General features: G+C 40.9%; 1 protein-coding gene across 2 annotated transcripts in view; it reads right to left on the reverse strand.

Moving 5' to 3' along the window:
* SNX4 (sorting nexin 4) overlaps nucleotides 1-12,165 on the reverse strand; it is a 32,944-nt gene extending 20,779 nt beyond the window's left edge. The window contains exons 1-5 of one of the 2 annotated variants that reach the window (XM_066323096.1): nucleotides 11,989-12,165; nucleotides 10,916-11,031; nucleotides 2,369-2,507; nucleotides 2,142-2,291; nucleotides 1,056-1,103 (exon numbers count right to left, since the gene is read on the reverse strand). In XM_066323096.1, the coding sequence (XP_066179193.1) occupies nucleotides 1,056-1,103; nucleotides 2,142-2,291; nucleotides 2,369-2,507; nucleotides 10,916-11,031; nucleotides 11,989-12,126 (591 nt within the window). In that variant the 5' untranslated portion in view covers nucleotides 12,127-12,165. The remainder of the gene's footprint in view (nucleotides 1-1,055; nucleotides 1,104-2,141; nucleotides 2,292-2,368; nucleotides 2,508-10,915; nucleotides 11,032-11,988) is intronic. The other variant, XM_066323097.1, reaches the window with a different exon arrangement.
* Between the last annotated feature and the right edge of the window lie 413 nt (nucleotides 12,166-12,578).

Here is a 12,578-nt window from a genome sequence, read left to right on the forward strand (position 1 = left end):
AACAAGACTTGCTCATCTCTCATTTACTCTCCAATGTGGTTTCAGGGAGGAGAATATTCTCAGCATTCTGCTATGAGTTTTCTTCCATAAACACACCACTGTGTGCTCTCCTGAACAAACCCTGCCAGTACAAACTTTCTGAACTCCTATGAGTGTATGCAGCCTCAGAGCTTTACATTGTTTGCATTATGAATACTAGTAGTATGCAAACCCAACCGTGATGGAAGGGAATTATTGTCAACTTAAGTTATCAACAGTTAAGTGTCAGTATCAAAGCCCCTTGGACACTGAGGGTAAGAGCACCAGGGATTTTCTTTAGCTCTCACTATTTAGAATAATTCTTCATAATCCACCTAGTTTTCAGCTGTGATTTCATGAGAGCAGATCACATTACAATGAAACAAAAAGCTCAGTATTTGTCCCCATATAGTAATTCTTCTAGACACAGCTCAGCAATCTATCAGCTTCTCAGATTCTTGACCTGTACAGACACATGACCTCAGATCATTTATTCCTGCAAGTCCTCCACCAGTTTACCCAGCCATGAACTTGCTGATGTCAATGGGGATAGTATTACTTCAAGACACATTCTGTGAAACAGTTAAGGGGGACCAAATCTGACTGTCTTAGTCCCTTTCACCAACTGCTCCTTGCAAAGGAGTCCTACAATTCAGACCTCTTTGCTCACCTTTTTTTGACACTTTGCACCTCTTACCTGACTAAATCTGACATCCGCCTTTAAAAATGTTAAACTAAACAGAAAACACCAAAACCCACTGCTGTGGCCTCAAGTTCATTACTTAAAAAGCTTATAAGGATCATACTTTTACATTAGCAGCAGAATTACATAGGCACATAACAAGCCTGCTAAAGAGCTTAACTGTCATCCTACCTATGGCATGCCAAGATCACTGGTTTTTTGTAATAACAGGTATTCATAAAACAATGCCTTTAACTCATTCTTACAGCAAACATCCTTTCATAAATAGCCTAAAACATTTGCTGGAATATGTCCATGTCACAGCAATCACGAGGCAAACAATTACAGTAATTACCTTCAACTGAAATCCAGTCTCATTCACCAATTCTTTCCATCCACCTTCCTAAAAATACAGGAGAAGAATGTTCAGGTAGAGTGATTGAAGAACTCTTCAGTTTTTACAAGTCCCTATGAGAGCCTATATCAAAGGAGCTTCTCCAGTATGCCTGGCTTCTGCCTCAGTTACCCTCCCCAGGTCTTTTTGAGAATCTGGGTTAAGAATAACCAATCATTATGTTGTACTTACATACTCATCTCCCACCAAAAACCATCTTCTCCTCTCAATTACCTCAATCTATCAGCTGAAAGCAGGAGCCACACTGCTTCATCTAAAGAAAAGTAGCTAACATATTTTGCCTCTGAGATTACCAGCATATTCAAGGACCTCTGCAGCTCAAAGTAGAGCACACATAGGTGAAAACAGCTTGAGGTGCCCATGCCATCACCTGGCCCAGATGTAATGGCCAGATTTCCACTGTTTTCAGCTCCCATATATTGGTTCATTCACATATTGTACCATGGCAAACATAGCTGCCCAGTCCAGTATTTGGGAATCTCTCAGCAAAGCACAGAAAAAAGGACTATCCAACACCTCCCCAAAGTTAAAAGCTGCAGAATGCAATGCTTAAGCTGACAATTGGACCACAACTTTTTTTACAATGTATTGTAGTAGTTTTGGACCACAAGAGATGAATGGATCATGATCCAAACCACAAGGCTAAAGAAAGCAGGGATATCCAAAGAGTGAATTAGAAGCCCCTGCAGTCAGCAGTATAGCATGGTAACTAGTTCAGCTTTAGTCCTATGGAAAGCTCCCAACCAACATTCCCAATAGGCTGTTCCAAAGACTGGAAATTCTCTCTTAGAAGTCTTACAGCTTGACTGGAAAGTCATAAGGTAGACTGGAAGGGCAACTGTACAACTGCAGGCTGCTCTCAAGAAGATTTTAGCTAGACAAGCCTTTTCCACCTCAAGTTTATTCACACTGTCTACCTTTTCTCCTGACACAGAACAAGTTACAGGTCAAATAGAAAAGATAGAAAGGACATTATTTTAATTAAATAATCACTAAATAATGTATTCAGAAATAACTTTACTATACCTGCATTAAAAACGCATAGAAGATTTTGTCTTGGCAAAGAACAGGATGTGAAGCCACACGCAACAAGAAGTTTTCCAGACCAATTCTTCTTCTTTCCACAAAATCTGGATCCATATTATCTGCTGATAGCTTATGCCAAACAAAGTCAGCCTAGTTAAACAGAAGAGTGTCAACAGTAAATTAAAAAACAAACAAAACAAAGCAAGCCACAGTTTCGGATTCCTTACCCTTTTTTCTGGCAAAGGTGGAACAACAATATGTGGGTAGGTGACTGACAAATAATTCCTCAACAACTCAAATTCACTGTAACGTCGCCACAGGGACTCCACTGGGCCACACTGTCCCTCACTCTGGGACTCAACAGCTCTGAAAGATAGAGCAGCAAATTTGAACATTAGTGAGCTACCACCTACTCCCTCAAAAACCATCAGTGCAATCAGACCAAAGGCCCCAAGAATCGTAGTGATTACTGCATGACTTGCCCATAACCTAAAGTAACATTAATTAATTTCATGTCTACATACTTATTTAAAAATATTTATAAATTTCTGCCTGATAGCACTCAAATTTGCTAGGAACACAGGAAAGTCAGTGCACTTACAGGAAAAGTCAATGCACAATCAAAAACAAACAGGTAGGTCACAATTCAGTAAAGAGACACATGTGGCTTAGTCCACACCATTACAGAAATAGCCCTATCTCTCTTGGAACAGTGTAAGGTTCAAAGTCAGCCAAATTTCATTAGTACCTGAAGGATACAGAATACTCTAAGAAGAAATTTACTATTCAGTGGAAAAGTGTTCACATCAGAGGATAAAAATTGTCTTGCATACAACAATTGATAGTTTTAAAAATATTAAGACATTTTAAAGGATATTTTTAGAAAAAGAGCAAATTTCAACATGCTTCAAATTTTTTTTTTGTTCCAAGTGATACATTTTTATATTTCAGGAATAAAAGTGTAACAAACTAGCTAGAGCAAGCAGGCACAAAATTGATGTGCCTGAAAAATCCGTTGAAGGCTTAAACCCAACATGACCTAGCTAGGTAATAAAAGATTTTATGCTACTATAAAAGGAGAAATAATTGAATACTGTAGCATTGGAAAAATAACACAAAATAATACAAAAACTTGATGAGAAAAATTATTTTTCATGCAAGACATTCAAAGCAACAGAAATACTTTGCAATATCATAAAATAAGTATTGGATAGTAACACTTTCAGCAGTTAACATATGCCAGAATAAATACAGAGAGAGAATTCACACAAGGAACTTAACAGAGCATAGTGATGTCTATATGTACTTCAGTCTTCATTTAAGTGACTAATTAGCACACAAAGCACTGGCATAAACCTACATGGAACAGTATTGACTGTTGAGTTTGGAAGGGACCTCTGCATGTCTGTGATCCAATTCCCTTGCTCAAAGCAGGATCCACGTGGGTTTTGAGTATCTCCAAGGACTGAGACCACCATCTCCACCACACTGAACAACCCATTCCCATGTTTGACAAACCTCACTATAAAGAGGTTTTCTGAATTTTACATGGAATTTCCCATGTTTGAATTTGTGGGCACTGCCTTTTGCCCTCTCTTGGCATCACAGGAGGAGTCTGACTCCATCTTCTTTATCTCCCCACCAGGTACTGATCCACAACTGCTAAAATCAGCTGTCTCTTGCACAGGTTGAACAATCCCATCTCTCTCAGCCTCTCCCTGCAGGTCAGACAATCCAAGCTCATAATCACCCTCACAGCCCTTCAGTGGACTTGCTTCAGTAAGTCCACATCCTTCGGTGCTGGAGAACTCAGAACTGGGAACAATAAATTATGAACCACAAGTATTTACTCATATGGACTTAGTAGAAGAGAGTACCACATTATTTTTTTCCAGCAAAAGTCAGGCTTTACAGTTCTTGAATTCATAAGAACTTTCTGAAGTTTTAGAACATCTAAGTAGCACACAAATTATTGATAATTTTTTAAGCTATTGTTAACCTACAAGGTCAGATTTCTAATGATCTTACCAAAAAAACAAACAATCCCAGTCCAAAGTAGCCCCAATTACTTGATACATTTAAACAAAATACAACATGTCTCTATTTGTGAACTCACTAGAAAGGAAAATTCTTGCTATATGCTTGAGTTTAGTTACATCTTAAGGCAGAATAAAGTCATACAGAAGAATGCAAAAGATACTTTTTTAACTCAGTAAGGTAGAACAATTTTTATGTATCTACCCATGCCTTGGGGAAAGGACATTTATTCCAGATGACTGAATTTGTAGGGAAAAAGACTCCACAAATAAGAAAAAGGGATAAATTCATAGTATACAATACAAACTGCTTCAGATTAAAACTATTTGAGAGTGACTCAAGAGAAAAAGGTTGAGCACACTGCTGATAACCACTATTCACACTTCCATTATCCCACAGAATTCTTCCCCATTGGAGTATTTTAATTCAATGAAGCTGCACCTGCAAATACTGAGTTCTGAAGAGGGTAAGCTCAGCCGAGCCTGGACTGACAGGCTGTGCATCTTTCCTCCCCACACTAACTGCTGCACCATTTAAATATTACAAGAACACTTCAGCTCAAAGCAGGTATCTAGTGAATGAACTATTGATGAGTAAGAGGCAAATTTGAACAGATAAGGAATTGAGCTACTATGCCTCAAAAGATTAATTGCTTAGTCGAAAGCTGAAGGCACAAACATTACATTCCTAGAGGAGAAACTCCCAGCAGGGTTTGGTCAACAATCTGGCCATTCAAGACATTCACATTAAAGTACTTCAGAATTAGAGATCCTTTTTATCTTCAGCAGCCTACCAGCCAGCTGCACTGACATACACCATGAGATTCAAGACTTCCAGATGAGTTATTGTCAACCCTTAAGAAAGACTGCAACCATCAATATAAGATAGTATTTCGGGGACCCTGCCTGAGAACAGGCTGCACAAGCAAACATCAATAGGGAGACAAGAAAAACAGGTCAGGATTGCCCTGAGAACCCAGCCACATCCCAGGAGGACACATCTGTGCTGCAGACACAGATGCTGCTGTGCCAGCCTTCTGATAGGAGAATGGTCCACTCTAAATCATACTTATAATGCTCTGTAATTGCTTGGCAGAGTTGATTAGAAAGCAGGAGCAGCAAAGGCCATGCTGACCCTTAACTGTGAAAAAAAAATAAAAATAAAAACCCTTTCTGAACATGCCTGCTTATCAGCTTTATATTTGCTAGAATTAATAAGAACCATCAGTTATTAAAAAAAAAAACACAACATAGTAGTAACCTCTCACACACATTAAGCAGAAAACTAAATATTAAAAATTTTAAAAGGTCATTTGGGAGCATGACATTTCAGCAGGAAAGGACCACAGCTTTAAAGAAAATCCTAGTCCTACATCAGCACAAACCACTACCTTGTTACTTGAAGTTTTATGCCCACACAGGGCCTCAAGAACTCCAGGAGGAAGGAAGCAGACTGCCAGAGCAGTTCATACCACTCACTGCATCCAGCCTGTCCACACTGAAGACACTAAGGAAGTTTACTACATCTAAAGCCTACTGTCAGTTTATTCTGACAATTCAGATCTGTGGACAGCAGCTAGATTTCCCCTAGTCTCAGTTAATCAAGCTTTACAACCCTTGTGAGGGACACAAAAACCTCACACTATACCTTGAAGAAAAAGATTAAATTACTACCAGAGCATCTTGAAGGTCAAACTTGCCTGTGTAGTTTATTCTTTCTTAACTAGACAGCATCTGATACCATAGTGTGTGTTAAGCAGCCTGACATTATTCTCATCTCAGATCATACTTGTTTCCTTTATTTTAACATGCATTTATTCTCAGTGTCTCAGAAGGGCAAACAGTGCCTTTTACAGCTGCTTTTATCTTCATCAGGAGGGCACCTAAGTAGCAGCTAACAAAGGAGCCATGCTTCTTAAATTAATTGATTTGAATACATTTAAGACATTTTGAAATTATTAGTATCAGCTGCAGATGTCCCCTTACACCCAGGCTTACAGTAAACCCCCAGGCTGTGCTCTCTAGAGCACACAATGCTGCAGAGCTGGGTAAAGGAGGGAAGCAGCAAAGTTCTTTGCAAAGCTGTGGTGGGAAAGCACTGCACAGCCCTCAGTTATGAGCCCGTGTCAGCACCATGGCCTTTTAAATGAGGTAGTAAGAGTTTGAAACTGCATGGATGGATTTAGGACAGGCAAACAAGATGAGAGATTTTTTTTTTTTTTTAATCACACCAAAAATGTCTCCACCTGGTTACATACAAGGTCATAAAATATCACCAATTACAAGAGCATTTCCTCCCCAGGAACACCATTTCAGAAAGGAAGTAGAAATCCACAAAGGTACTCATTACACTTAATACCTTCACTACCATCTAATTTTTTAGACCACGTTATGAACTCACCCATTAAATGCAAGTATTGCAGACCAGTTTCAATTAAGATTATAATCACTTGTTGACATTCAGTCAAACTTCTCAATTTGTTTTGGTTCTAAAAACACAATATAATACTTGTACAGTCTTCAGGCAGGAAAACCGTATGTTTCCCCTTTAAGTATACTTTTAACAATGCAAGTTATTCATCGAACGAACCAACCTGCCTGAAAAAATTAAAAAGACAAAATTGAAACCTTCAGCTTTTACATTTATAACTGATGTTATCATAACCAATTCAAAGATTACATTACTCCATGTCTCATTTATTTGCCTTAATTCAAAGTGTCAGTGTGAAAACTTTAGTCCATTTAATTAACCTCTTCTCACTTCCCATTTAAAACTAATTATCTTAAATGAGCCATTAAATAATTCTGAATCCAATAAAAAGACAAATGGCTGTGAAGCACTAAATCAGACAAGAAGGAAATACACAGGTTTATTTCCTTGTAAAAGCAATCACCTCTTCAATGGCAGAAGCATTAACTTTGCTTTCAACCTTTGACCTTCCAGTGTATAAGACGTGACACTTCCACTCCCTGCAGTGGGCAAGGTTCACTGCCTGTGCAGAGGAACACCATTTTAGAGGGATGGGCAACTTTTCCCAACAGCTATTTGTTTGTTCTGTTTCTCAGAACAAACAAATACAGACTGTTTCTCAGTCTCTGTATTCAGGCCTCTCACATGGCTGATAATTGCTCTTCTACCTGGCAAGCTGTATGACAAGGAGGCATTTCTCTTGCCAGAAGATTTTTCACAGCCAAGTGATTCTTTGGGGTTTTAATACTCTCACCCAGTTTACTGTATTTAACTAAAACATACACTTTTCAGGAAGATGAATGATTGACAGTATCAATCAAGTAAAAACCAACAGAAAACTAAGTTCTCAAATTCTCTGTCTTCTTTCACCTCCCAACTCTCCCGTTTAAAGCTCATGCTGAATTTAGGCTTTTTCCCTCATACCTCCTTTGGAATACTTTGGACAAGTCTTCCTGACTTCCATTGGCCAAAATATGCCCTTTACTGTTTTATCAGGAGACAACATCCCTCTGTGGGCATCCATCCTGTGCCTCTTCTCAGGAAACCCATACCCGGACTTTTCACCTAGCCCAGTGTGAAACAGGAAACTTTGAGACGGGTACTAAATGGAATGGAACAAAAGAAAAACTCCTGAAATCCCCCAGTGCAGCACTGCTATCACTGAACTGTGGCCTGGCCAGCTACTGGTCTCCAAGTTCATTTCTCTCACAGAAACTTTCTTTAGAAGTTCTCACAGTTTGGACAGGCAATCCAAGGTCTTAACAGAGAAGAAGATAACACTCATATCACAACGTAACTAGTAGAAAACTTTCCAAATACTGAAAACAGAAATAAGACTAGTAACTTCCTAGTCATACCGCAGGAGTAAAAGAGGAAATAAAATGAGCCCCCTTGTCAAATTACTGCAAGAGGAAGTGAAGACTAGTAGGGCTGGAAACTAGGGTTCTGCTATTAAGTGGTCAGATACTAGGCTGCACAAACTTGCGCTACTTTTTCCTAAAGCCAGAAACATTTAAAACAGAGGGGAAAAAAAATACATGATATTGTTTGGTTGGGAAGGTCAGGATAGAAATCTAATAGTCAGCAGGAATGAAAGGAAAGTGAACTAAATGGAAGTGTCCTACTACTACAGAAGAAATTGTTTACTTTAAAGGAGACCAGGAAAAGAAAGGCATTCCCTGTATCTCCTATAATTAAAAGTGCAATACCACAGAGCACTTTAGAGATGCTCTGCATTCTGATTAACTTTCAGCTCTATCAAGAAAAATAACAAGTACAAAGCCAGGAGTCAGACTCAGGAGTTTATTCTACCTGAGTCCTTGTAATTTCATGCAGACTCTGATATAAGAGACAGGTGCCTAAAATTCTAACAAGCAAGACTGGGTTTAAGTAAGATCCTGGATATTTGCTGTTTCCCTAACAGAAAGCAAGTGATATGCTGAGCACAACTCAAGAAAGAATATGTAGCTACACATCTTAAGAATTTGTACTTGCCTTAATGCCATTTCCCACAAATAGGTCAAAATGACCTCTGTTCTCACAGGGAGAATATAAAAATTGATTTATTTTTAAATAACTGTATCGTTTACACAGAAGCTGTGAAACAAACTGACATCATGACTAATTGAATGGAAATAGCTCATCATAAAAAAACTGAATTAGCTAATGCAGAAAGGTCTAAAGCAAGAAGATGCTTTCAGGAAGCACAACCCTTAGAATCTTTTGACACCCTGCAGCCTACAGCAACGGAGTTTGTCTCAAAGAAATATATCTACATCAAAGTGTAGTATCACATTAATAAAAAAAAATCAACAAAAGTCACACAAAACTGTGAGTCTAGTAATAAACCTTTTCATTTAAAAAGTAAGTAACACCATCACTTGCATTTTTCACCAGCACCAGCGAAACTTATGTGTTAAAGGTTTAAGCACTCAATTCCTGCTCTATAACAAATATACCATGGTCGTAATTGTATCCATCTCATGTCTCTTACTCACCCAGATAGAATTCCTCAATTCAAACTGAAATTAAATCCTAGATAGCAGTAAAGGCAGAACCCCAGTTCACATAAACATAATGCAACTATTATTAAGTGGTCTTCCCTTTATATTACTATAAACAGTTTTATTCTTCAGCTACAAAATATCTTATTACCCACAGACAAATTACTGAGAAGCCCACCTACAGCTACAGGCTCAGCAGGACGCACATTTAATGGCCACCAATTATATTTTTGCAAGAAATTTTGCCTTCTCAGCAAAAGGAATAGAGAACCTATTTTATTAGAGATGTGACAAACCCACATTTTCAACTGCTCTGTGACAAACATGTAATCGGTCTTGGTATTTGCTGACCACAGAAGGAACACAGTCTGGCCAGCAAAGTTTTGCTACTATGAAAGAACAACTGGGAAAGACCAGTGGGAGCAACTCTAAAGTAATGCAAGGATGACTGGAAAAGGAGATGCAGTCAGCATGTTCTGGGGCTGTGTAAATCTGCCCCCAGAGTACACTTCATATCACAGGCCTCAAGGATTCAAATTTTCTTCACTTTTCCTTCAGAAATATCATTACAATAACAATAACACTACTTACATGAGAAGGTGTGATCTTTAATATCAATACACTATAGAAGTATTTTGAGGCATCTGAGCAACTGTCAAAGAGCTACAATATTTGAAAAATACATGTCTATTTTGGATTTTGTTCTTTAGTTTTAGCAAAAATACAGTAAACTTATCGCAGCAAGCCTGCAGTCAGTGTGACTGGTGTGTCCATCAGCTAAACAAGCTAAGAAGCCTTTTAACTAGCAGATAGAAGGCTTATGTGACAGTATTTCAGTTTGAACTCTTCAGTGCCTTTGCAAAATGCAACTGCTTTGTTTCAGTAAGTTTTCTTTGTGCAGCAGATAATTCCAAAGGCAAGGCCCAAAGGTTAAAACTAGTAATATAAAGAAGAGCTAAACAAAACTCGTAACAAAGTCTAATTTGGAAATTCTTGCTTCAGCTGAGTGACATGATCCCACATAATAGGAGTCATCTGTTACTGTTTGAGAAGCAAGGAAAAGTTAGAAGGGATTTTAAAGTTTTGCTCACTACCCAATACTTGAAGTTTTGTGTTTGTGGTACTGAGACTGTTTATCATACCAGTAGTATTAATCTTGTTAACACAAGAAGATTGAGAGCAGTAAGTTCCCCAGTGAAAGTTCAAGCTGCTATGAAGAAAGGAAATAGTTAACTAACTCTAACCCTTAAACCATCTACAAGGAGTATGTGGTAATCAGATCAAGCAAAACACTTCAAATATAAGCTGAGCAATAAATTTTGACCACATGACTTAAGTGTGGTCTTAATTTATCTTCTCTTTCTTGTCACCTCAAGCAAGCCTAACAGTTACTTTGGACCTCTCTCACATATAATCTCACAAATACACGTACAAATTTGTCCAACTTATGTCCAACAAATAATCAAGCAGTTGTTGACACCATTTTAATGCAGCAACTTTCAAACACACATCTTCCACCTAGCTCCAAATGAAGAACTACAGTACACAGTTACACAAAACCAGTGCTAGTACTGAACTGGAGATCAGCTGCCAAATTTTCACAGGAAAAGATCCTCCAGAGTGGGTTGTTAACCACTTAACAAAGCACAAAACAGCTAAATCCTCTCGTCAACTGTACCTGATTATTTTTAGGGGCGGAAGGAGGGAAAATCTGTTTAGAATGGCACATCCATGTACTCTTGAGACTGAGTTCTCATCACCCACCTAGTCTCAATGAGGTAAGCAGTGTATGTTTCTTGTATGTTCATGGCATTCCTCCCAGTCCGTTTTTCAGCTTCTGAAACCGTGATTTCCATTTTCTTTGCCAAACAGTCTTCCATCTTTTTAGAAGAGGAAAATAAAGATTCATGTAACGTTAACCACACAAGGCAAAGGCTACTAACCTTGCCTCCCCTTCTCCCACACCACATTTGTTCAAATAAGACAGGTCTCTGTGGGATAAAGGCTTTGACAGGGCTTTACTTTATACCTATGTTCTGTATCACATTTGCAAGTGACAACTGGAAACCTGCTTTAGCGGGAAAACAGAAAAGTCAACAAACTGACAACTTCAGGTACCAAAACCCACCCTGAGCCAGGAGGATACAGAAAGAAAAATATTTTCCTTTCCAGGTAACAAAGTAATCTTTTTTTAAAAAACAAACAAGCCAACTCCAGTACTTTCTATCCAAACACTTCCCATTACCAGCGAATTCCTCCTCAGGACACCCGGGACACATGTAGCCACCTCTCCCCTTTCACAGGAAACAGAATACATCCGGACCAAGATGTTTTTCTTTTAATCTCAGAGGAGGATCGTTATCTTTTACACACTGGCCGCCAGAAATCAGTAGTAATCACACGCTTACCGTGGAAAGGAAGAGCTGCACTGAGCAGGGAGGGGGAGTCACTTATGAAATTAAGGAGGGAGGGGGAGACAAAACCATAACTGATAATAATAATAATCAATAATCTGACATCAGGGAAGAGGATAGAGGGTGCACAAAGCTCTCTGACAGCGGACAGGACGAGGCTGCAAAGAGTACTCGGCAGTCCAGAGGGTCACGCCGCACAGCTCTGCCCCGTTCTCCACCGAGCAGGGCTCGGCCCCAGGCACCAGAGGATGGGCTCGTCCCACCTGTAGCCCCTTGCCGCCGCGGCGGGCAGCGCTGGGCGAGCCCCGGCGGCCTCCCCGCCCGGCCCGGGCAGCGCGCTCAGGAAAGGCCGGCGCCCGCCCGGCGGAGCAGGCCGTGGGCCCGGGGAGGGGGACGCTGCTCCTCCGCCACCGCCCTCCGCACCCTCACCGCGGCCAAGGGCTGCTCCGGGAGCGGGAGGGCGCCGTCGTCTTCTTCCTCTTCTTCTTCTTCCTCCTCTCCCTCCTCCTCTTCCTCCTCCTGCGGGCGGCTGTGGCTCGGCTCGGGCTCGGTGCTCTCCATGGGGCTCGGGGGCTCGGCCGCGGCGCTGCGCGCAGGCGCTGGGCCGGGCTCGGGCAAGCCCACGGCCGGTCCTAGAGCCGGCCCGGGCCGGGGTGTGTCCGGGGCCAGGGCGGCGGGCGGGGGGAGGCCAGCCGGCCCCGGCCCGTGCCCATGGAGAGGCTCCATCGCGGGTGCTGAGGGCGTCCCGCCCGCCCCGCTGCCCAAAGGGCTGGTTCGTGCCCCTGTGCACGGACACCCCTCGCCGTGACCGTGCTCCGCTCGCCCACAGGCAGCCTTGAGCCTCCTGTCCCTGTCTGGGACAAAGCTTCCCCCGGCCCCTCACCCGCACTCTTACAGCCGTAAATGTTTATTTCTCAGATTTGTTTGTGTCGTTGTTGTTCCCCTCGTAGTTCTCAGGTCACCGCGGAGCTTCTCGTGCCGTGCTTCGCACACCTTTCCTACTTGGGTTTTTG

Source organism: Sylvia atricapilla, chromosome 7, assembly GCF_009819655.1.
Source record: "Sylvia atricapilla isolate bSylAtr1 chromosome 7, bSylAtr1.pri, whole genome shotgun sequence".
Classification (NCBI taxonomy): Eukaryota; Metazoa; Chordata; class Aves; order Passeriformes; family Sylviidae; genus Sylvia; species Sylvia atricapilla.